At 41.1% G+C, this 25,907-nt stretch overlaps 1 protein-coding gene across 1 annotated transcript in view; it reads left to right on the top strand.

Annotated features, from left to right (window-relative positions):
• The window catches only part of si:dkey-22o22.2 (neural-cadherin), a 164,755-nt gene that overhangs the window by 115,406 nt on the left and 23,442 nt on the right, over window positions 1-25,907 (top strand). The window contains exons 18-23 of the mRNA XM_055013798.1: window positions 10,231-10,514; window positions 14,307-14,936; window positions 15,024-16,020; window positions 17,921-18,014; window positions 23,197-23,381; window positions 23,870-24,108. Of these exons, the coding sequence (XP_054869773.1) occupies window positions 10,231-10,514; window positions 14,307-14,936; window positions 15,024-16,020; window positions 17,921-18,014; window positions 23,197-23,381; window positions 23,870-24,108 (2,429 nt within the window). The remainder of the gene's footprint in view (window positions 1-10,230; window positions 10,515-14,306; window positions 14,937-15,023; window positions 16,021-17,920; window positions 18,015-23,196; window positions 23,382-23,869; window positions 24,109-25,907) is intronic.

Here is a 25,907-nt window from a genome sequence, read left to right as displayed (position 1 = left end):
TGAGCAAGTGTGTGATTCAGCAGGAGTTTATAAATATCACTATTGACTCATGGACACATTGTGTGACTCATAAAGTCAGGATAGGGTTACAGTAGGTGATGCGATTTATGCTAATGATGCACTACAAACAGCGTGACTGCAAGTCAGCAGTTACATTACATTTTACCAATAAATGCACATCTTTTACTCAAAGTTTCGGCTGTCATTTCTGCGGTTTCATCAGTTATTCTAATATTGTTAATGAAACTTATTTTGAAGAGAAGTAGCCATCACAGCTTGAGGACTAGTGTCATTGCCAGGATGAAGTGACTCAGGGGGCAGCTAAAAATAATGAGGGGGCAAATCTTTCATATGGCCCACTAAAATCCAGATATACACATTTCTGCAATTTTTTAAATGTATTTCGCAGATTGAAATAAGGAGCATTTTGACTAAATTTCTAACCTTATCTTCTCTTTGCTTTTGTGAGTCATGACTTAAATAAGAAATGGGGATATTTTTAGAAGTTTGGCAAGTAAAATTGGCAGGACATATTATGCAAAATCCAATTTTTTCATGTCAGTGTGTCTAGAGGCCTACAAAATATAAGAAAATACCACCCCCTTTCTCTATATATCTTAAAGTGGCATGTTACAGTGTCCATACTACATAGAATGACAGAAGATGATTTAGTATGTTCCAGTAGATGGTACATCAAATGTACTATGATGAAAACACTCAGATGTCCTACTACATCTGGTCAATTTGCAATTAAAAAAATCCCCTACGCAGTCACATCATGGTATCTCACGCCATTATAAACCTTCCTGAGCCACCAACAGTGCACCAACAGATTACAGCTTGTTTCACACAGACTGCGATGGTCAGTATGTCCACATTGTATGCATTACTGCGTGAAACAGTGCATATTTGTAAGGGCAGCTGCAGTATGCATTTGAAGCAAACAGGAAAAGTATGTGATTTTTGGAATGCAGCCTGTGTCACTTAACCATCCATTTAGGTTTGCAGTACATTGTGATCTCACAACAGGACAAACACTGCACCCAGCTGGCGTCCTCTCCTCCTCTCTGCCACTTTTTTAACAGGGGCTGCATTCCAATTTGCATACTTTTATTCTTTTTACTTTAAACACACACTACAGCTGCTATCACAAAGTATGTGCTGTTTCATGACACACTATTTCATCACAATATTGGATCTTTGACTTTGACTTCTGAGGAGATGTGAAACCTTTATTAACTTGTTAATAAAGGGGTATAATATGAACTTTCAGGAAATTTATTGACTTAACTATGCAGTAGCCAAGACTGTTGCATGAGCATTAGACCCAACACTGAAAACACATGGCATCAGCCTGTGTCAGCAACTAGCTTTTTTGACAGCAGCTGTCCGTGGTGCTGAAATCATGGCACTATGCTTCAGACCCATGTTTGGATGCTGTTTGTGCAGTAGGGAATGTGAAAGGATCAGACAACAAACGTCAAATATTTTATTAGAGAAATTTTTAAAGAAGGTGCTTCATTCCTGTCATCTCTTTGACTCTTTTTTAAGCCCATGTTTTTGTTGGGGGTTTTTTTGACATTTTTTTCTACAGGATAGTAGTGGGAGCTACTTTACCTTTGAGCTATTGCTTTGACTGTGTTTGCATGGGTTTCCTCTGCACTGAGGAATTATTATTGACATTTCAGGTACAGTCAGTTTCAGGTTTATTTTGCCAAAAAATAAATAAAATATGTATTACCTTTTTCAACTTTTTTTCTAGAGCATCTATCAAAACTGGAGTTACAAGGTGCTTCACACAAAAGAGCAACAACAAAACATTGTAAAACACATTATGTAATACACCAATCCGTACTGATTTTTTGTTTTTGTTTTTTTTTTAAAGCTTTTCATGCTGAGGCACTGAGGAGCTAAACAGTAAAATCATAGTCTGACTTAACCCTTCAAAGCGGATATTTTACCAGTAACTGATGAAGAGTCTCAGTGCAGAATGAGAGGTTAAGAGTCATGAGATGTTGAGGGAAGCCAGGCTATGTAAAGATTTAAAGGTAATCAACTCAATCTTAATGTAATATATATAACAAACAGGAGGCAGTACTATTGGGTCAGCTGCTGATTTCTGAACCAGCTGTGAATGAATAATTGCTTCAATTGTTGAATTGTTTCAATAGGTGAATATTAAGTTGCAGTAATCCAAGCAGGGGTAATTATGGTATGGATAAGTTGAACTAGGTGGATTATTGAAGCATGTTGCAGTAATTTGCACCCACAGATCCAGTAGATGAGCTGCTATTGCAGGTGAACTACAGAGAAAATCAAATAGCAACTATTACTACTACTATTCATTCAGCTTGCTTTTGGTTAAAATGATTATTTGCTTGTCAACATACAGCAAATATAAATTTGCAGAACGTTTGTTTTATTAATTTTTCCTCAAGTGGATCTTTTGATTGCAATTCCATTCTAGCAAAGTGATCATTCAGATTGCATAGTCAACATAAAGATAGATTAGATATAAAGTTGCCAGAGCAATGTGAATTCATGAAAAAACACATCTGCATATATTCTAATGATTTACACTTATTGCAGTTCTTTATGAGTCTGGTTCATAGTCATCCCAATGGCATCCCCAAGTGATGACCTCTATTTGATTGTTTAGTCTGAAAATTTAATCTGGTTCTTTTTCTGTCCATTCATGTGTTGCTTCATCTACAACTAATTTTCTTGCTATGTGTCACCAGAAATCATTTAGTCCCTGAAGCTTAATTCTATGACAGAACAGCGTATTTTAAAACTCCTGAGGCCTTAAAATCTGCTTTGCTTTATTTTTTTCATGAAAACTACTTAAACCTGCTAGTTACTGTAGCTGCTTTTAGCTTTTTCTATTTGTCTAGTGTGTGGTCGTTGCTGGAAATATCTAGATTCAGTATTTATTCCTCCTCAGACTGATTCCTGCGAGGTTCGGCAAGATGCTGAACACGGGATTAAGAGATGCAAAGATAGCAAACTGCTGATGATTCCCTCCCAAGCGCTGATGCTTTATCCTCAGTTTTTTGTCTCGCCGGGGACCCGCTGTGGTAATTAACAAACGCCCCCCCGACCCCAAACCACTTGGGGGTCCCAAGAAAGAGATAAAGACAACCAGCCATCTTAGCCCAAACATCCTCCTAAACCTTCCTAACAGACAGGTAGGTGGAGGGTCTTACTGAGATTAACTAAACCCTGAGATCTGATCTGTGCTGAGTCAGCATTGTGAGTGTAAAGGAGGGATATCTAATCGGCATTGCATGTGTTTTTGAATATTTAACATTTATCCCCAGGAAATGCATCTTTTTTCTCACTAATAGCCTTACATGAAACCCTTCCACTGGCCTAACTGGTCTAACACTCAGCTAGGCTCTACAGTAGTAATGGCATTAACACGTGTAATGTGTGCAAAATCTGTTTCTTCTTCCATTAGCGCATTTGTTGCATCACATAAATAATACGACAACCTTAAATCACAATTCAGAATGATGTCACATTTATGAAAAGATGCTCAAAGCTAATTAGCCTAGCTTTGCATGGTAGCCGTACTATCTCAGCGGCCTTTGGCGTTGGTGGATTTCATGTAAAGTTTGTTGTGGTAAACATCCTCAACTCAAACACTTACATGTGTATATTTCAGGAGTGCTTTATTAAGCTACCTCAGTTATTCACACGAGGAAAAGATGGAGATGTGTTTGTAGATTTTCTTTGCATTCCCTCTGTCAGTTTTCTTATAGGTTTTATGAAGTCTGTGACAATATTTAATAATTAGCCCAAAAACTCATTATAAACTCAGATCACAGTCCTCCACCAAGGCTGATACTCCATATCGAATTTTTTTTAGAAAAGTGATCTGGATCTGCACCAAAGTTCTTCCTTTGGCCAGTTTCCACCTCAGTTCGCTTTTACATATTCTTGTTGACGCACAAACAAACAGACAATGCTACTAAAAACATGTTGTTTGTATTTTATGGAAAATCTTAATGAACAATAACTTGATCTGTTTGTGATTAAATAATTACATATTTCCATGTAATTACAGCACAGAACTGCCTACCACCCCCCACCCCCTGTAATTATAATTGAAAACTGCCATAATTTGTCGCGAATAATTGGATTGCCGTTGAGCTCACCACAATCAGTCACAAAGCAAGTTAAAAATGACTTCAGATCTACAGGATGCGAGGCACTTGAACACGTCCTGATTAATGCTGGTGTTAACAAACTGTAATAAACAGCTGCCTGCACTGGTCACAAGCTTTCATTACAGTTTTGGGCCCATAGAGATTTTCGCAGTTTTAATCAATCAGTTAATGACCCATTCAAAAAAAAGGCAGCTGACAAAGTAACAAGTATGTTGTTTTTTTGTCACCGAACCATTATGGTATTGTTTGAAAATGATATGCTGCTGTGCTCTGCGCTGTATAGTCCTTGCTTTGTGTTTTACAGCAGATATCCAACATGCAGCTACATGCGTTTCTTTGCTATAGCATATCAATGCTAGCTATAGACATGCTGATACTTGCTGTATATATATGATAGGTGTGTGTGTGTGTGTGTGCGTGTGTGTGTGTGTGTGTGTGTGTGTGTGTGTGTGTGTGTGTGTGTGTGTGTGTGTGTGTGTGTGTGTGTGTGTGTGTGTGTTGAAGGTTGCTGAAGGTGAAAGAATCAAACTCCTGAAAGTGTTAAAGCTCCAATCTGAGGTTTGATGAGCTGTAAAGTGAACTGAAGGTTTTATCCTCTGTCTGCAGCAACTGCACCATCACTTTGGCTGCAGCTGTGTGCGTGTTCGTTTGTCGTATGTGCGTGTGTGTGTGTGTGTGTGTGTGTGTGTGTGTGTGTGTGTGTGTGTTGTACATAATGACCACAGTTTGTTGTTGAAGCTGACAGGTGTTGAAGCACCAGTGACCTTCAGTCCAGATATAAAGTGCAGGTCAGGAAAGCAGAATTACAGGAGAAAATACACACAGACACACACACACACACACACACAGACACACACACACACACACACACACACACACACACACACACGCACACACACACGCACACACACACAGATGCTCTCCTTCGCTGTGCAATTCCTGCACCTTGATTTGGTGTTTGTTGGAATAATCAAAGGTGGGGGTGGATGGGGACCTGAAGACTGGGTTTAGATTACCACTCCACATCCTCCTCCCCACCCTAAAGCTGATTAGGCGCAGCAGCTTTTGTCACCCGTCGTGTTTTCCGGATCCATTTGGTCCTCCTCGTGGAACATTTGCCGAATTAAGAGCGTCTGGTAATGAGATCAAGAGGCTTTTTTTAATTCCGCTGAGTTTGGTGTTTCTGTCGCCCCGGGGGTTTAGTAAACACATGCAAACACCTACTGCTGCAGTGAAGTTGAGTGATATTGAGGGATCTGTGTGTGTGTGTGTGTGTGTGTGTGTGTGCGTGTGTGTGCGAGTGTATGTGAGTGAGTGACTCCAGTATTTGCATGTTATGCCAAACAAGTGGTTTTACTGTACGCGCAGAAGGTGATGATGACGAATATAAGATTACTTCTCACAAATGTTAATAATCCAAAGGCAACCCAATCAGAATTTCTAACAAGTCTACTAAATGAAATGAGGCTTGTTAAATTCTGTTGCCACATGTGCAACGAATTCTCCTTTCACTGCAACACACAGTTCTAATTATTACTCTGAATCTAGATCCCCCACTTGGGAAGTTGGTATCATCCCTCCCCACAAGCAAACATCCACATCAGCAGGGAGATTTAAGCATAAATACTGGACATATTGTGCATTACTTAACAATTTGTTCCATATGAACTGGCTGACTGATCTACTATAGTTAATACAAAGAGGGAAAATGGATATATGCATGATTGTGTTGTGCTCTTCGATATGTTTTGTCCTCAGGGGCCACTGTACACAACCTTGGCTTGATCAGCACTGAGTTATTGTGCAGTCTCTAGAGTCTCTTAGCTGTGTTTACACCATATGAGATGAAAGGTATTCCCACGGTCATGACTGAAAAAAAATGCTTCTATAATATTGTATTGGTGGGCTTTAAATTTGAGTGCAATGGGTGTTGTAAAGCCCTACAAGAATACAAGTAGGTCAATATAATAAGCCCTGAAGGTTCGGGAGTGGAGGAACATGGTTACACATTAAATGCATGTAAGGGATGCTTTAAGAAGTAAAGTGAGCATAGAGGCAGTGATGATTAACTTGGTCAACATCATACCTGCTGTTTTATTGCTTGGGGACTTTTCACAGTGTTGTTTTGCAAAGTTCCGAGAGCAAAAGCACAAAGGTTTTATGAGCCAAGTCTGAGCGCAAAGAGATGCATTCAGACTGAAGAACAGGACATTTTTTTGTCAATAATACTATATCTGAGCGCAGGAGCAAAGCAGAACAGATTTGCACCCCAGTAGGGACTAGGGAAAACATTACAAAATCAGAATGTAAAATGAAGATTGAATGCTCTCAAACTGAAAGATCACACTCTAGAATAAAGATAGAAAATTAACTCCATGGTATTGCTGGTCAGAAAAGGTTATAAAAGTACTGAGCATCAATATTACAGCTTTGAATCCATGATGTTATAATTTCATTCTGTTCAGTATCAACCTTTAGATGCCTGTTTTTTTTCAAGCACATGAATTTTCAGATATATCTAAACTTTGCAGAAAAAGTGTAATCATAGTATCGCCCATTTGATATGATTATGGCACAAGTCGCAGTGGGATCATAATTACTTGATTTGACAGAGCAACCAACTGAAAAGACATAAATGTGGGGCCCTCCTGCTAGCTCAGTCACAGCCATGCTAGGACATACTGCTCTATCATAATTAAGATGTGCACTTCAGCTTTGGCCTTAAGTTGTTGTTTGTAGCATTCGGAGGGAAGAATTCAAAGGTGCAAAATAAATAATATGAGGAAATTATGTCATTTGAAGGCACATATTACTAATTATATTTGAAGATTTACTCCAAAATTACCCAGCTAAAAACTTCTGAGCCATGTTTCTTGTCACTTTATAGGAAACACTGTTTAAAAGGCATTGCTACACAGGATTTCTGGGTACTGCGGTTAGCTGAATTTAAAAATCTGCAGTATCTCTTGCAGTCATCTGAAGCCACAACATGTGATACTTTCTAATGTGGTTTTAAAGTGAAATGAATCTTCCTCTAGTGATGAGTCCTTCAGAGTGTCAACCTGCAGTCAGTGCTCAGGGACGACTTTCCCCTCCGGTCCACCTCACGAGGAGCAGAGATCTGACCTTAATCTCAATTTTGGGCCTCCTGCTATGCTGCGAATTAAATCAGCCCTATCCCCTAGCATGTGTCTGTGTGTGTGTGGTGTGTGTGTGTGTGTGTTCTCGCGTATTTGTGTGTGTGCATTAAGAGGGCAGCACCATATGGCCAGACTGATCATTAGGGAGGCTGCCGGAGGCAAAAACCGCTGGAGCTACTCCCCATCCACACATTTACCAACACTCACATTTACACACACACACTAAGCTGCTCGGTGAGTGTCACGACAGATCGTGCTCAGAGGCTGTGACGGACCGGTGCACTTTAGCTCTTCCTCAAACACACACAAGCGCACGTACTCTTCAGTGTCATAATGAAGGTCCTCCATGTCTCCACAGATGGTGTTTGTCTCCTAAAGTCTCCTTGGTGCCGGTAAACAGAGAGCGAGCCGGACCCAGACAGACCTGCCTCTGGGCTCTGAACACGCATCTGTGTGTGTGTATGTGTGTGTGTACGTGTGTGTGTGTGTGTGTGTGTGTGTGTGTGTGTGTGTGTGTGTGTGTGTGTGTGTACATGTGTGTGTTTACCACGTCCATGTGTGTGTTGGCATTACTTCACTTCATCAGAAAGGATGTGGAGAGGGGAGCCCGAGAGAGCGAAGGAGAGGAGAGATGAATGAGAGGGAAATGAGGAAAAAAATATTTATCTGAGATGTAAGGAGGGGAAATGATGATGGAGGGAGAATGAGAAGAATGGAAGGAAAATGGATGGAGGGAAAAGAGGAACGATGATATGGAATACAAAGGCCAGGAGAGTCATCCCAATTGGTGGATTCACTATTGAGGAAAACGGATGTCTACATTATTTATTTAGCGCGTCAAGTTCTACTTCAGTGAACTTTATACAAAAAAGTAGAGATAAAACTATTAGCTAGTTTTGTTCATAATCCTTTCAGAATATCCTTTTGTGTCTGTGACTGTTTTTGTTTCTGACCAGTCCTTAAGGAGCAGAGAAAAAAGTAGAGTGGGAGATCAAAGCTGGCGGTGAGAGAGGTGAGGAAAATATAAAGAAATTAAAGTTTGTAAGGGTGTCAACATTCCGAGCTGAAAGTGAGTCCCAAATGGAGGTGCTTAAGAATCTCGGCGTCTTGTTTACGAGTGAAGGTAAACTGGAGTGACAGACAGAGTCAGCGGTAATGCAGACATTGTGCAAGAGCGTTGTGGTGAAGAGGGAGCTGAGCCTGAAGGCAAATCTGTGGATTTTACCAGTCGATGTACGTTCCGACCTTCACCTGTGACCGAAAGAATGAGGTCGCAAATGCAAGCGGACGGAATGATTTTCTCAGAACGAGGAGCTCAGACATCTGGAGGGAGCTCGGAGTAGGTCTGCTTCCCCTTTGTGTTGGTTCAGCCTTCTGATCAGGATGCATCCCGTACGAGGCCCAATGTAGCTTTCCAGGCACGTCCAACAGGTGGGAGGCCCCTGGGGTGCACCCGGAGACACTATATATCTTATCTAGCCAGGAAATACCTCAGGAGAAGGGCTGGGGAGGGTTTCAGCACAGCATAAATGTGTGTGTTTGTACTACTCACCTTGTGGGACCATTGCTGCTTACACACAAACAAAATGTAAATCAATAGTTTTTTTTAGGTTGATGAACCTGGTTTAAGGTTGGGGTAAGTTTAGGTCATGGTAAGTCTCCAGGAAATCAGATTTAATCAATGTAGTGTGATGGAAACATGACTGTATTTGTGTGAGAGAGAGGAAGGGTGGAGGAGAGTGAAGCATCTAATGAGCCCCACTGTGAGCCAGATGCCTGTTTTCCTCACAAATATTTCATATTTGTTGCTGCTGTCCACACAGGGTCATCAGTCTGTGTGTGTGCCTGCTGCCAATCAAACATTTGTGGGGTTTTTCTGCTGGTAAATCTACTCCAAAATCATTCAAAAGTTTATTTTCACAATAAGAGCTCCACCGGACAGCTCACAATGTGGCCACTCAGTTCAGTCTTTAGATTCACTGGAAAGAGAGGGATGCTACTGTACGTTTATTATAATCAGGTTTATATGTCATTGACCGTGTACTTCATGTTTTTGAATATTCAAGGATTATATTTATCCGTAATGCCGTCATTGACATATTAAAAGATTCCTTAGACACCCTATCTCAAAACCTGAACTTCCAAAAAGAGAGTTTTTGGTTTTCTGTCTTTCTTTTCACTTTCAGTCAGTTTCTTGTCAGTTTTTTGACCTGACCTGCCCCCGTCCCAACTATTCACCTGTTCCCACTCTGCTAATCAGCCTCCTTAGTGTATATCCTTCCAGCCTCCCTGTCTTGTCTTCATGCCATGTGCCTTTTCTTTACCACTCTCTGTTCTTTGCCAGCCTGTCTGAGCCTAATTGTTTTCTTGACCTTGCCTGTGTTACTGGATTCTGCTTCTGCCGGCTCCCGTGTTTGTTTGCCTCCCTGATTTTTTTGTAAACTCTTATCTGTCTTGTGTGTTGTGCTCTTCAGTGCCTTTCCTGAGAAATTTGACAGTTACAATGCCAATAGAAAACTCATGGCAACTCAGTAATCTGTACATTTTAGACTAACCCTTTAAGCCCTATTGTGTTTTATGAAGTTTCCACATGGAAAAAATATCCAAAATCAATCGGTGACAAAACTGTGATTCAAAAGAACAACCTTAGGATCTATGGATAAAACACACATGGGAGAATTTAGAAATGCAATAGGTTTCTCACCAGACAATCGTGAGCTTTGAAAATCTAAGCAAAAACTTTAACCTTAATCAGAACCTTTTTTAAAATGTAGCACAACAAATGCTACATCCATTTAGTCTCAGTATCACATAGTACTCTTCCTTAAATGTACATTTTAAAATGTAAATGTCCAAAAGGATCCACAAAGAAAGCAAAACAAGCACAAACTGACCACTGCTCCATTTCCTCCCTCCAGGCGCCAACGCCAAACTGCGCTACCAGATCACCTCAGGAAACACAATGGGCACCTTTGACGTGGAGCCCGAGGTGGGCACCATCTTTGTGGCTCAGCCGCTGGACTATGAGATGGAGCAGCGCTACGAGCTCCGGCTGGTCGCCTCTGATGGAAAGTGGGAGAACGAGACGCTGGTGGTGGTTCACGTGGTCAACCGCAACGACGAGGCGCCTGTTTTCAGCCAGACAGAGTATCATGCATCAGTGACGGAGGAGCTCACACAGCTTCCTGTGTTCATCCTGGAGGTCAGTAAGCTTGTATGAATGGTATAATGTTGTGTTAAAGGCTTTAAAAAAGATTTTTAGTCTTCGGAAAATAATGGTTCCTCAAAACATTCTGGTTCTTCAAAGTGCCATTCCCAACCGAAGAACGTCTACATTTAGGGTATGGTTCTTCATGCACTTTATGTGGTACTAAAGGTTCTTCATTTTTATTGGAGTTCTTTAGTTTGATGACATGTTACAGCATAAAATTAGAGCCGCAACTAATGATTCATTTCAATCATCTTTTGGTCTATAAAACATCACAAAACTGGAACAAATGCTCCTCACAGTTTCCCAGATCCCAAGCTGGCATTATGCATTATTTTTATTCTGTCTGGCCAACAGAACAGAACCCAAAGTATTAAATGTATTATAAGAGAAGGGACCCAGAAATGGTGCAAATTCTTACATTTGATTTTTTAGCTTTAATCTAGACAATGGTTCGTTATTCATTCCTTCTATCTTTATTTAAATCTCAAGGAATCATTAAGGAAATGGAGTTGATTTGCAACCAGTTTCATAACACTGGTTATACAAGATCACCAGTGTTTGGTCCACTGTAGCCAGGGAACCCAAGTAAAGCCGAACTAACTCGAACTTCCTTTGTTAAAGGTTTATGAACTGGTCAGACTGTACTTTCTTTAACTCAGTGCATACTGGGACACACTCCTGCCCCTCTGTGACCCTGCGCACTGTAGGCGGATACAGAAAATGGATGAATGGATGGGTTGGCAGCATGGTAGAATTGTTTTACTGTTGAGCTGAATTCTTTAAGCATGAGCACTGATCAGATGTCCAACCGGTCCACATGAAACTGTTTAAAAAATAAACATGAGAAAGTCACACCTCCCTTCAACATAAGTGAGCTTGTTGTGAAAATGTGAAAGTTTATATGAACAACATGTGAAAATGTATCAGATTTACTGCCGACAAATCTAATAGTGTTGGTTACGCTTCAAACGTAGAGGTGAATTAGCCTGGAGCGACACCTCAGCAGAGATCCAGTATCCACAGACTAACACATCACACATGTATGACATTGTTTAACACAATATCAGCCAATAGAGACACCAAGATTTCCAAAACCTCCTGACAGGAAGTACCTACCATCTGAAAAGTTGCTTCAGAAAAGTTGCAGTCGCTCTCCTTCTTCTTCTGCAGCTTTCATCCGCCTTTCGTCACACCTATCTCCGGTAATTCACAGTAATATGCATGTGCCGCCAAGCTAAATCAGATTAAAAAGGTGGAAGCGCGTCTAGGAGGGCAGGGAAGTAATCCCCGTCAGAGAGGCATGTGTCACCGAGTCCTCAACCTGAGCCTGCTTCCCCTCGCCTGCTGGAATTGATTTGATGTGCGTTCGGTTCCTCTCTAACGGTCTCAATAGTTTTTCTGGCGTGCGGCGGCCAGGCCCTCCCTCAGCGCACGCCGCTTTCAGCCCTGTGTACTAATACAATTCAGCAGATAGCGAACGGAGGGGAAAATCCAATTTGAAATGAATATTTTTTGACTTCACCTATGCGGCAGGCTCCTCAGTGGCGCCGTGACTGCTCATCTTCAATATTGTGTACCTGCATCACATTGTCAGGAAATGCAAGGAGCCAACATGAGAGAGGTGGCAGCAGAAGAGGGTGGTGGTGGTGGTGGTGGTGGTGGTGGTGGTGGTGGTGGAGGGGGACTTCAAAGGCTTCTGTAAACAAACCCTCTGGTGAGAGGAGAGGAGAAGAAAGGGTAAAAGTGTACTTTTCCCTCGCTTTTGTCGGCGTCTATTAACTTTTAATTGCATGGTGTGTCGCAGTGACAGATGTGAGAGCTCGTCTCGTCGCTGCTGCTCTTGTCCCCCTTGTTCAGAGAGATAGCAGGAAGGCAGGTTAATTAAGCAAACAGGACAAAGCAACAGAGAAATGTTTATTCCTGTGTTGTCGAGTCCCTGTGTGCAAGGGCAGCTGCTGCAATCAGCTCCCTGCCTCGTGTCGTATTTGCTGGGCTTGACATTTGTACATAATGAAAAAGCAATTCAACTGTTTTGATAGGAAACTCCTCGGTGCAAAAAGAACAAAAGCAATAGTTTCTTTAAAGGACAACAATGTTATTGAATTGAAAACATGGCTGCTGTGACCAGCTTGCTACTACAAATGTGACAGCCGAAGACTTCATTTCACTGCAGGCTTCATAAAAAGAAAAGCCACTTTATTACCAGGAGAATGTGAAGTTGGTGATTGGTTTTTTGTTTTTGTTTTTGTTTTTTTGTTTTTTTTTTGGGGGGGGGGGGGGGGGGGGGCATATTGGATAAAGTTTGACCTTAAGTTAGAAATACAACATCTGGCTTAAAGGCCAAAATGCTTTATGCATCTGTGTGTCCACAAGAATCTGTGTGACGTTGGTTTTATCACCAATTTTTTCAAAGGCTATACTGAACATACATTTTTTTAGTTGGTGTAAAAGACAAACAATAGCAGTGGATCAAACTGCCACAGCATGTGTCAGATGTATTTTCCACCAAACACAAAAGCATCTGTTCTGAATGGCCTCTTTTCGAAGGCAGAAGTTCTTGCTCTTAGAAAGTTACAGCTCAAGACAATGGTAGACAATCCAACAACCACTTAGTCTGACGGCCTTTTGTCTGTAACAAAAAAGCTTCAAGCCAACTGGATTGTGTCTTAAGCCTTTATTTGGCAGCAGTGAAAAGTACTGTACTGCATAATTTTGAGCTACTTATACTATTTCCACTTCATGTTAAGTTATACTTCTACTGCCACTATTGTACTCTGCTCCCCCTTTTTAACAGCTTTAGTTAGAAGTTACTTTTAAGATGAAGATTTTACACAGTAGATTATGTGAGAAGTCACTGTCAAAAGATTTAGCCAACATTTTACCGCATTTTTGGCTTCTGACATCTAACTAATAGTGTGTAGTCGAGGTCTTTTTCAGATGTCTTTGAGGTGTTAACAGTTCCATCAAATAGTGATTTCTTCCTCTAAACTTTGCACATTTTTTCATATCAAAAAATGTTGAAATGATCCAGTTTTTCCCAAACATCAAAAATTAGAAAAAAAATCCAAATACTGGAAACAGATAACAGCATCACAAGCTTTTTTTCTTCTTTCCTTTCCTATTGATTATCTGAAGACCCTTCAGTTTTATCTACTGTCCCTGTGTATAAAACTGTATACAAAGCAGTCAAAACCAGCTCCACCTCCAGCAACTACAACATTAACATGCTCTTTAATCACTAAGTTTTAATGATCTAATGATGTCATATAAAATGATAAATCAGTCAAACATACTTTCACTTTAATATTTTAAATACATTTTTGTTCTAATATCTATGTATTTTTACTTAAGTGAGATTTTGCATGCAGGATTTTTACTTGTAACAGAATACTTCTACATCACTATATTGGTACATTGCATTAAAAGGATCTGAATACTTCTTCAACCACTTTCCTTCAGTTACAAATTCTATGAATGCCACAGTGCTTAATAAGTTAAGCTTCCCACTGAGATCCACTCAGGACTTGGATCAGGGTGGTTGAAAAATGTTTGAAGTTTTTAATCTTGTTCTAAAGATAGTCATATTTCCCAAATGATGTATCCATATTTCTAATAGATTTTATCATATGTGCGCTGATATATCTTTTGTAAATTTTGTTTCTTCGCACTGTGAAGAAAAAGATCACTACCAATTGCCCCATATGGCCCACATGTTTTGTGTGTTTAAAGAAATCTTAATTTTTTAAATCTAATTTTCACTTTTGTCATTTTTATTTTTTGCAGGTGTCGGCAACAGATCCAGATCAGGAAGCTGACCAAACTGCTCTCCGTTACTCCCTCCATGGTCAAGGTGCTGGTGGCGAGTTCACCATTGACGAGCGCACTGGGAGAATCTACGCTCAACGCCGCCTGGACCGCGAGGAGCGCCCTGCCTGGAGATTCCTCGTACTCGCCACAGACGAGGGAGGGGCAGGTCTCACAGGATTTGCTGATGTGCTGTTAGAAGTCCGAGACATTAACGACAACGCTCCCTTCTTCCCGTGCCCGGCTCTGGAAGTAGACGGATGTTTTGTCGGCCAAGTGCCTGAAAATTCACCTGCCGACACCTCAGTCATGGAGATGCGTGCCATGGACCTGGATGACCCCAATGAGGGGAAGAACGCCATGCTCACCTACAGCATCATCAGGAACATTCGCAACGAGATCAACCTCAACCTGTTCTCCATCAATGCCACAACAGGGACCATCTATACAGTTCTACGTTCCCTGGACCGGGAGGTGGAGGACCGGTATCTGGTGGTGGTGGAGGCCCGAGATGGTGGGGGTTTGGCCGGGACAGGAACAGCTACCATTATGGTTTCAGATGTCAATGATCATCCACCTGTCTTCACTCAGAGGGTCTACACCACTCAGGTTAGTCAAACTGACTAAATCACATTTCTTTCATTATCATATGTAATAATAAAAATAATAAATCTTGGACCTCTATTTGTTTATCAGGTGACAGAGGACCTTGAAGTCAATAGTGAGGTTCTTGTAGTTTCTGCCACAGACGGAGACGAGGGTGAGAACGCTGTGGTAACCTTCAGCATCGTCGGTGGTGACGAGGACAGGAAGTTCTTCATAGAGACGGACAAAGTGAATCGACGTGGCGTGGTAAAACTTAAGAAGAAGGTCGACTTCGAGAAGCCTCATGAGAGGACTTTCAATCTGACCCTGAAGGCTGAAGATGCTGATTTTTTCAGCTTGGCCTACTGTCTCGTTCAGGTGGAAGACTCCAATGATCACGCTCCCGTATTCTTCCCACAGTTCTATGAGTCACCAGCCTTGTCTGAAGATGTACCTGTGGGGACAATTGTTGCTCAGGTTACAGCTTCTGATCTGGACTCGGGCCAGAATGGACGCTTTTCTTACAGTATTTCCAAAGAGTCAGACCCCTACAGTCAGTTCCTAGTGGACCAGTCTGGCTGGGTGGTGGTGGCTGATTCTCTGGACAGGGAGAAAATCTCGCAGCACAGAATCATGGTCCTCGCAACAGATGCTGGTAGTCCACCCCTTACTGGAACCTCCATCGTCATGGTGACTGTACTTGATGTTAACGACAACGGCCCAGAGTTTGAGGTCCCCTATAAGCCTGTTGTTTGGGAGAACAAAGCAGCACCAGAGGTGGTGCGAATGAATGAAACCTCCCTGCTCCTTCATGCCACTGACCGCGACACCTCCACCAATGGTGGCCCGTTCTCCATACGGCTGCTTATGCTCACCTCGGACGCCACCAACTTCAATCTGACTGACTTCCGGAATGGCAGTGCAGCCATCACCGCCCTTCGCACTTTCGATCGGGAACGCCAAAAGGAATACTGCCTTCCAATTCTCATGATTGATAGCGGCTCTCCCCCAATGAGCTCCACCAACACATTAACAGTTGTCATCGGCGACAGGAATGACCACCCACACTCACCTGGACACACCAACTTTATTGTCTACAGTTATGAAGGTATGTTTGTTCAATTTTTGGCACTAAATTAATAAAGACAACAAAGGACTGTACAGGATTAGCATGTTTCCTATTTAACATTTAGCAGCCTTGTTCAGAATTCTACATGAAGCTGTATACATTGTGTTTTGATGGTGTTTTTCTCTAGAATAGTTTCCAGTGTCAGTCCAATGTTACTATACAACAGTTGTCACCACATAACTGAAAACACTACAAAATATGAGTGTTTTAATTCTTTGTAGTCTCTAAACTTATTATTGTGGCCAAATTTTCATGATTGAAGATAATGGAGTTTTGTCTGATATATACTTAAAGCATGTAGTGTATCACAATCAATGACTTTAAATTTTTTTATTTTTTTAAATGCAGAGTTATTTTGATTTCACCTCTGCCTTGTTCTGTATATTCTATTCAATTGTAAAGGTGCCAGATCTCAGCCTTCCATATTGACCACATTGGACCAAAAATAGGTCGATTTTCACCAACTTTTTCATTGCATTCTTTCCATATGACATATGGCATCCTCTAGCAAAATTAAACCCACTCTGGTCTGTTTAACTAAATTTGCAACATGCAAGCTGCAAATAAAACATCAGATGTTTTCACTCATTTCATACATTTCACTCGTCAAAACAAACAGCATACAAGACATAAGCATTTAAGAGCCCTGTAGGATCTGCAAATGTATCTGTCATTTCCATTTGTGAAACGTAACGCTGCCGCCATCTTCGGTGTGAGCAGTACCTGCAAATCGCTTTTGTGAAATGGGCCCTGGGCTTTCCTGTGATTTACTAGATTTAGTAGGGGATGAAAGTCAACCGATGCAAAATACTTGTAAAGTAGCATCACGCTGATCAAAACTGAATTAATGTCTTTTTTGCAGTCTTGTGCTGTTCACACCTACAAAAATAAGGAGGTCTTTTTGATTTTTTTCTGCTGCTTTTTCAGCTACTTATTACTTACTTTTACTTTTTTTGTTTGTTTTTTTTCCTTGGTAACCTTGATTTATCCAGGAATGTTTTGTTTTTCCCGTTTCACACCTGAAAGCCTCATAGTGCAAGCTAGTGCGGTTTTACTCCAGTGGAGAGGTTAGGCATTCTTGCTGCAGGGCATCCTCATGGTAGCTGTAGACGAAGAATAGAACATTTGTTATTCACTTGTAATTTATTGTCCCAGTTCAGAGTTCAACAGCCGGTCTCAGATATGCAAACTGGTGTTTTTCTGATCACAGACAGGCTCCTCTAACCTTCAGGTCCACTAGTGTCCCTCCCACCGCCTCCTGAGTGCTCTGTGCTCATGTTGTTAAAACTGTACTTGTCACAGTCGACTGCTCACAGCCTCCTGCTCCAGCCTACATCACTTATTTAGCGTTTCATACCATCTGTCAGCCTGCTGTAATTTGCTGGAAAAACTAAGGTTTTCTGTAATGTATTTTTAGTGGATCCCCTCTCCGGGGCCTTTCCACATGAAAGTACATTAACCTGCTAATACGAATCCATCACGTACCTCAACATCATGCCATGAAGCAAACAATTAACTCCAGCTTAAGTCCCAGGTTTGACGGGCGCATAAACAGGAGGCATTTTTTAAAGGCTGCTGATTTCACGGCTAAAGAGATTACTGCGCTGTGTTCAGCTTTTTTTGGGAGAGGGGGGAAAAACACTGTGTGAGCGAGTCTAACGTGTGCACATCCTCCTGCTGTGCAGTCAAACCATGACCATGCGTGCCAATGAGGCGTCGCCCGTCACCTTATCTCCTTAAAGAAGCCTCCACTTTCTTCCCTTCACTCTTAATATTTCGGTTGTACCACAGGGATCCCTTGTGCTCAAGACTAATTCCTCTCAAAGCTAATGCATGTTTTGACTTTTTTGTGTGTCTTTCACTTCCTGTCTCCTGACAGGCATTCTCCCGACAACAGTGCTTGGACAAGTTCAATCCCCCGACCTTGATGACTGGAGTGAGAAAGTGTACCGGTTTGAAGGCAAAACTACCAGGTACTTTGATGTCATCTGGTGAAAACTTTGAGAGGTCTCAGAAGGTGACTTGCAAAGAGAGAGTGGTGGAGGTGAAAGTAGAGATGGACACGTAATAGTTAGACATGTAAGTAAAGAGAGGTAAAGGGGTTTGAAGGACAGCAAGGTAATATAGCAGGGAGGCAGCAATGCAAAGACAAGAAGAGGTAGAAAGATGAACCCCAAGCAGTTTCTGGCATTTATTTGCTCCTGTTGCATTTACTGACTGTAGGTAAATATAGCTTTGTGCAGTATGACCAAGGTATAATGCCAAAATAGAAAATGAAAGTCAAATTTTGACAATTTTATTTTACAAAAAAAAACCCTAGAATCAACATGTATTGTTACCAATACAGAAGAACAATATGATGACTCTACATATCATGGCTGTTTTACTAGGTGAATTTTTAGAATGTTTTTTCCATACTTGTCTCTTATTTGCTTTGTGGAGAGAACGAAGCTCAGCCCAGTTCAGCCGTAAAGTCCCTGAAATTTTGAAATATGGATGGCTGTTGATCACAGCTGAGTCAGACATGGTTTTATGGCTACACTAAGAATTTTTTAATGCATTTTTTTATTAGACATGTAAATTACAGTAATTTGGATGAAATATCACAATTTAAAGTTTAAGCTTAGTTTTTGGTTAATTTTTTTGACCGAACTGCACATCACAGATATCTTGAAATACCATTGGTAACTATTTTTAGAGTTTGTGACTGATAAATGGTGAAACTTTGGCTATTTATTTTTAAATGCTTTTTGCTTTTATTATATGGTGGAAAGACATGCAGTAAATGGCCATGGGTCAGACTCAAACCCATGACCGCTGCTTCGGGACTATAGCCCTTGTTTATGGGTCGCCCGCTCAACCAGTTGAGCTACAGAGGCGCCCAACTTTGGCTATTTTTTTTAAAGACAATATGCTTTCCAACCTGCTGGTCGGTTTTGGGGTTCAGAGAGTTAAGGCCAGAGGTAGAGATATGAGAAAGAAAAACAAAGTGGGATGGATAGCTGTGGAGAGAAGTGACAAACACACATGTAAAAAGGTAAATCATGGTGAGAAGACAAGTTAGTGATACAGTAGATGGTGGTTGATTAAAAAAAAAATGGTATGGCAAAGGATTTAAAGATAAAGAAATGCATGGGTCATAAACACAAGACAACAGATACCAAAGCAAAAAAATAGAAAATGAAGCATAGAGATAGAGAATATGTCACAAATGTAGACAGTTTGGCCTGGAAAGAGATCAAGGAATGCAGTGATGAAGAGACAGACAGAAATAGTTACAAATACGGAGGTAACTGGTTAGCATGTTGCATTTTGTAGCTCCAAAAAACAGTGGTTAATTTGATTTTCTTTCCAAACGTTTTAATCCATCTGCACTCACATCTCATTAATTTACCACACAGCATCAGCAAACTCTACTGCAAAATTGATGTTCACTTTGTTAAGTTATACAAGTGGATTTTCACATTGTGCTGACATACTTGGAACTAATGACTAGTTGAAATACTACACAGCCTGCAATAGAAGATGGCTAAGAAAAATGTAATGTATAGGTTACTTGTTAAAAGCTCTTGCAGTAAGTGAAATATTAAGAAATCAAAGTGCCAAATTCCCCCCCCCCCCAAAAAAAAAAACAACACATTTTCTAGCTTGTCTAGTATTTCAGCCATTCTTCAATGCTACTAGCACTACAAACTGAAGTCCATCCATCTAAATTATAGGGTATTGTTGTTCATTTACATTATAAAAGGCCATTAAATATGCTTGTTTTTAGTGAACGCTAAACTGTAATGCATCCATTTTGCTTCTAAAATAGAACATATGTCAGTGGCAAAAGCTTTGTTGGTCGACTTTAAGGACTCGCATCCAGTTTTGCATGTTTGTCATCACTACACACTTCAACAAATGTGATAATGTGACTCAAGTGAGGCAAGTTAAAATGAGAGCATTGGAATCCCCCTGAAATTGATATGCGCTAGTTCCTTCTAGTTTGTGTGAACTGAACTTTGAGCCAGCTCTTTCACAACACTGTTTATCTATATTTTAATTAAAAACAAAAGCAACAAAAAACCAAAACTGTATGCATGGAGAGATTATGTAAGTGGGACATTCAGTTTTGCGTACTGAAAACATCAAGTGGATCAAAATGACACAAATGAAAATGGCAAGTAAATGAGTGACAAGGGGAGGATCTCCTCTCTTCTTCTGTGTAAAGATTAGAGAACAGAGCAAGAAACTCATGCTGTCGTTTGGAGCTACTTAAGTATAAATGTACACACTCCTATTGTGTATACTGTGAGCTGTGTTGGATGAAAGAATCCAGAGAATGGCAGTTGTAAAGCAGTTTTAGGATGTGTTGGAGCTGACACAAAAAAGATTCCCTCCTAAAGTGTCCCCTCTCATGTGACACGCAGCAAGAGATGCATAAAGAAAAAGAGAGAAAATAAAAGAACTGCACCGGAACTGACAGATTTAAAATAAAGAGGGGGAGACAGTACAAAGGTGCAGTGCGACAAAGGGGAGAAAGGAAAATTGGGACAGAGAAACAGGCAGTTTGAAGGGAGAAACAAAGAAAGAGTGAAAGAGAATGAAAGGACAGAGGACGGGGAGGAGAGAGAGATAGAAAAGGGGATCTGACTTGTCAGGAACAGTGCTATTAATACTTCATAACCAGCGGTATTGAAAATTCCCAGTGAAGCGCAGCGAGGGTGCACTCATTTTGTTTGATGAGGCGAGGCTTCATGCGGACGCATTGAAAGGAGAGCCTGATTGCGCTCCCTGCCACCTTTTCTTCTAACGAGATACCTATAAGGAGGGACGACAAGAGACGACAAGAAACGGCCGAGAACAAAGGAACCAGCAGAGAGAGAATTACCATAGATACCCCTGAACCGCCGCCCCTCATCACTGCATCCAGCAGATAGCAATTTGTTCACAATATGGATCCGGTTTAGGTTGAATGTTATTTACATACTGAAAAGATAAAACTGAGGAGAAAACATGAAGAAGCACAAAGTGTTCAGGTGAAGCGATGGAAGCCCCAGTGGGCCAATCACAACATGTCACCGTTCAGGGAGTCAACACAACCTGCATGTTGCATATGAAAACAAGAAGATACCAGCTTCCTGCCTCAGCAGACAGTAATTTATTCGGAAGTGATATGTATATTATATCTTTTCATTTGTTTTCTGTCGGTGAATTGCTGTGACAGGATTTGAAATCTTTAATATGTGGCATCATTCCAGAAAATGGAACGAAAGAGTTTCTCCTGCAGCAGCAGTGCCGGTTTGATCCCGGACTGATTTTGGCCTTGATTCAGTAACAGTCAATTAATCCGTCTGGAGTGAGCTCTGAAGGTCGCCGCAGAGAGAAGAGGTTAAATAGTTACATGAGCCAGTGGCACATATTCTTGACCGGGTTTGGGATCGACTGTGTGGTGCAGCTGCAGACAGTGCCAACATTTTCCAGATCAAGAACCCCCCATATGGATCCATGTTCGACAGCTGACCTTCATCTGGTCAGAGTTTGATCTGAGAAATCCCATCTGAGGAAGATTTTATCCAGAATTAAGATCTCATGAAATAAGAGATGAATCTGAGCATCAGATCAGACATCATTTCCTCCCACGAGGTTTATCAGATTCCACTGCTGCTAGTCAGATATTTTCTACAAAATGAGATTTCCATTTAGGTTCTTGCTTCTTCTAAGCCTTCTAACAGTGCATCAGTAGAGAATGATATTACTGAACCCTAACCACAATTCTGCTAAATTAGATGCACCAGAAATGAAGCACAACAAATGCTACATCAATTTTAGTCATAGTAATACAAGGCAACGTCTTCAGTGACTGTGCCACACTTGGAAACCTTTAAGAACACGTCTACATTTCTAAAACAGATGCTGCTCTGGTCTCAGTACAGGAGCCTCCAGTATGTTAGGGGTTAATAAACTTTACTTCTGGTGTTCTTTTCTGACACTGGTGTTCCTAAATCTGATATTTGGCAGATCACATAAAAGCCATACAAGTCCACTGTTTGCTCCTTCTGAGATATTTGCATGAGGCCATGGGGAAATGTTTTTGTCCCAGTTTTGAAAGACTTGCTTGCTTGACAAAACCAGAGTCATTATTTGTTTCACTCTTCACACTGCAGTGCATACAAGTGGCCAATTCAGTCCCCAAAGAGTTGAATGTGTTCCAAACAGTTTTTGAGGACAACTGTACAGAAAGACCACAAATACATTTTGACTAAATAGACCAGTAGTGTGTGTGTGTGTGTGTGTGTGTGTGTGTGTGTGTGTGTGTGTGTGTGTGTGTGTGTGTGTGTGTGCGTGCGTGTGCGTGTGCGCGTGTGTGTACGCACACACGCGCGCTTGAGTCTGTGAGAGTGTTAATAGCACAGCTGTATTTGCCATCTACCATCAGAACATGGTTGGACATGCCTGATGTATTCTTCACATTCCCGTTTGTAGTGTGACTCCAATATGAGAAACGAGATTGCATTGCATTGCAAATATCACTTCTGTCCAAACACCAACCAATAGTAAAATCAGCCATACAAAAGGTTGTCTTACTAAAACACAGCTCAAAGTTTCTCGTAATACTTCATGTAGAAGTATTCTTTATTTATTTGAATAATGTAGCCTTTAAATAATCATATAATAAGGAATAATATTCTACAGTCACACCTATAACACAGCAAACAAACAAAGCAATATACCTGCTTGTTTCTTTCTCTTTTTTTTAGTTTCTTTACTTTTGGTTAAATTTGTCACATAACATTCTCACTGTAGTAGTTGTTTATCATGCAGTGTGAGACAGATAGATAGACAGACAGACAGACAGACAGACAGACAGACAGACAGACAGACAGACAGACAGACAGACAGACAGACAGACAGACAGACAGATAGATAGAAAAAATAATTGCACAATTTTACATTTTCTTAAAGTTGTTGCACACAAGTGAACTATAGAGTGAATGGAGTGAAACACATCACACGAGTGTATCGTCTGTGCAAACAGACCATACACACTCCTGGTGGAAGGAATCAGATGATTTGAACGGACTACTAGAATTATGTCTGTAGATTCTACAAAAAGCACCAACAAGTACATTTCTCTTTCCCTCTCTCTCTCTCTCTCTTTCCCTGTGTCAGGTTGTTCAGTCTGAACCAGAGCTCAGGTCAGCTCAGTATCAGGGAGGGAGCTCCTCCTGGCTCGTACCGCCTGAGGGTGCGCGTGTCCGATCACAGTTGGCCAGACGTCACCTCCACCGCCCAGGTGGATGTCACAGAGCTGCGGCAGGAAGCCTTGCAGCACGCTGCCTCCATCCGCCTGACCAGTGAGTCCCATGGAGATGATGATGATGATGATGTCGAAATGTCAGAATGCACTTTCCTTAACCTGAACCTGCAACTCTTCTTGCCATGTGAAACTTCTGAAATTGCTTGACAACATCTCAATACACTGACATAAGATGCACATTTGCACGCTCCCTGTGATTGCCATGGTTACTGTAGCTGATGGGGCACGATGTTGCATATCTGAGAATGCTGCAGGGTCGCAGTTTCAGGGCTGTCAACTTCTCCAGACTCCATCATCACCAACACACAGAGAGGCACTATTGGAAACAACTTCCTGTTCTTCTTCCCTTGTTTGTCATTCTTTTGTAATGATTTTCATCTTTTTAGACTTTGTTTTCTTGTTTCCTTTTAGCTCTTTTCTCATCTTCATCTCCTCTTCATTATGTCCTGATCTGTCAACCTCCCACAAAGAGTTATAGTATAAAGCCAGTAAATAAATGTGCTATCCTTCCTTCTCTTTTTCCAGACTTGACAGTGGAGGAGTTTTTCAGCAGCATGAGTGGAGGTGAGGAGAGTCGGTTCTATCGTCTGGGCCGGATGTTGGCTGAACTCCTTCAGACTTTGCCAGAAAATGTCCAGATCTTCTCTGTGGGTGATGCTGGCCAGCCGGGTGAGAAGGCGCTCAATGTTTGGTTCGCCGCCCAAGGCTCACCGTACTACAGGGCTGAGAAACTGCATGGTTATGTGGCAGCAAATAAAGCCAAGGTGAGGAATTAATTCAAGGAATTCAAATAATTTTTTATTGCTATCATAAGCACTTCAGTAAAAAAAAAAACAGGCTGCTGATCACTGTTTTTGAATGTTTCCACAGAAAACTGCATATTAAATTGAGGGAATATCCACTCATGGAAATTAGCTTCCTGGATCCCCTTCAGCACATTCCTTTTTTCTTTATAAAAAGTTTATGAAGTACAATAATGCAAAGTTTATCCCAAATTAACCCCAGTTTTTTTTATTAAAAAAAAAAAAAAACAAACACCATAGAGACTGAATAATGAGCTCTGATACTAGAAATCTCAGGAATTGACCCAAAAATTGAGATGAAAAATGTTACCTCTTGGAATGGCAAGATGGTTTTCAGTCTCTCAGAACAATAAGGAAAAGCAAAGTAATAGACACTAGTGCAAACTCTAGAAACTGTTGAGTCACAGCAAAGGATGAGAGCATAAAGGAGGTGAAGTGAGTGGCTGTTTAAGCGATACACTCTCCCTTATGCATGCACAGATGCCAATGCACACTTGTGTAGATATATATGAATATTTCAGAACCATTAAAAGCATGAGATCTGCTGCTAATGTGAGCTCAGTGAGGGTGATGACAGTCGGTGAACTATATGTCAAGGTCATGTAAACTCTCAGCTGCCTCTCACCTGATGTTTTGGTAATAAGACTCCAAAAAAGTAATAAAACTACCAAAGGAAAAATGATAGCACCAAAAAAGGAAAGCAACGAACCACAAATACAAAAATGTGCTTATTCAAAGACAGATTTACAAGGTGCGATCTAATAGTTCTGAAATTGGGCAAATAAAAAGCAAACTCACACCTGATTTAAATTTGACAACCATCCCCTTTGAAGTAGTCATCTTGTGCAGTGGTACACTGCTCCCACTGCTCCTGCTACACTTGTAATGCTCCTTACAAGTCTCATTCTGTAAGTGCATCAAGTACCCTCAGCAACACTTACTGGATTTCCCCCACTGTTTAGAGTGACCACCCTTCAATTTAAATTTGGTTTTAGGAAAGAGGAAATAATTAAAGCTAAATCTAGTGAGTAGGACGAGTCGGGAGAAATAATTGTGCTGAGCGGCTAAAATATTTGCGCATAATCAACACGTGGGCACACTAAACTCAAGCATGCGCATGATGTAGTCATCTGAAATGGTTTTCACTTCACAGGTGTGCCTTGTCAAGGTTACTTTGTGGAATTTCTTGCCTTCTTAATGAAGTTGGGACCATCAGTTGTGTTGTGCAAAAGTCAGGTTGGTACAAAGTTGACAGCCCTATTTGACAACTGTCAGAATCCATATTTTGGCAAGAACCAATCAGCTAAGTAAAGAGAATCGACAGTCCATCATTACTTTAAGAACTGAAGGTCAGTCAGTCCGGAAAATTGCAAACACTTTGAATCTATCCCCGAGTGCAGTTGCAAAAACCTCCAAGCGCTACGATGAAACTGGCTCACATGAGGACCTTCACAGGAGAGGAAGACCAAGAATCACCTCTGCTGCTGAGGATAAGTTCATCTGACTCACCAGCCTCAGAAATCACAAGTTAACAGCACCTCAGATTAGAGCCCAGATAAATGTCACACAGAGTTCTAGTAGCAGATACATCTCTACATCAGCTGTTCAGAGGAGACTGAACCAATCAGGCCTTTATGGTCAAATAGCTGCTAAGAAACCACTACTAAGGAAAAGCAACAAGCAGAAGTGATTTGTTTGGGCCAAGAAACACAAGGAATGGACATTAGACCAGTGGAAATCTGTGCTTTGGTCTAATGTGT

This window comes from Amphiprion ocellaris, chromosome 9, assembly GCF_022539595.1.
Source record: "Amphiprion ocellaris isolate individual 3 ecotype Okinawa chromosome 9, ASM2253959v1, whole genome shotgun sequence".
Lineage (NCBI taxonomy): Eukaryota > Metazoa > Chordata > Actinopteri > Pomacentridae > Amphiprion > Amphiprion ocellaris.
Note: the sequence above shows the minus strand (reverse complement) of the source record. Positions and strands in the feature narration are given on the sequence as shown.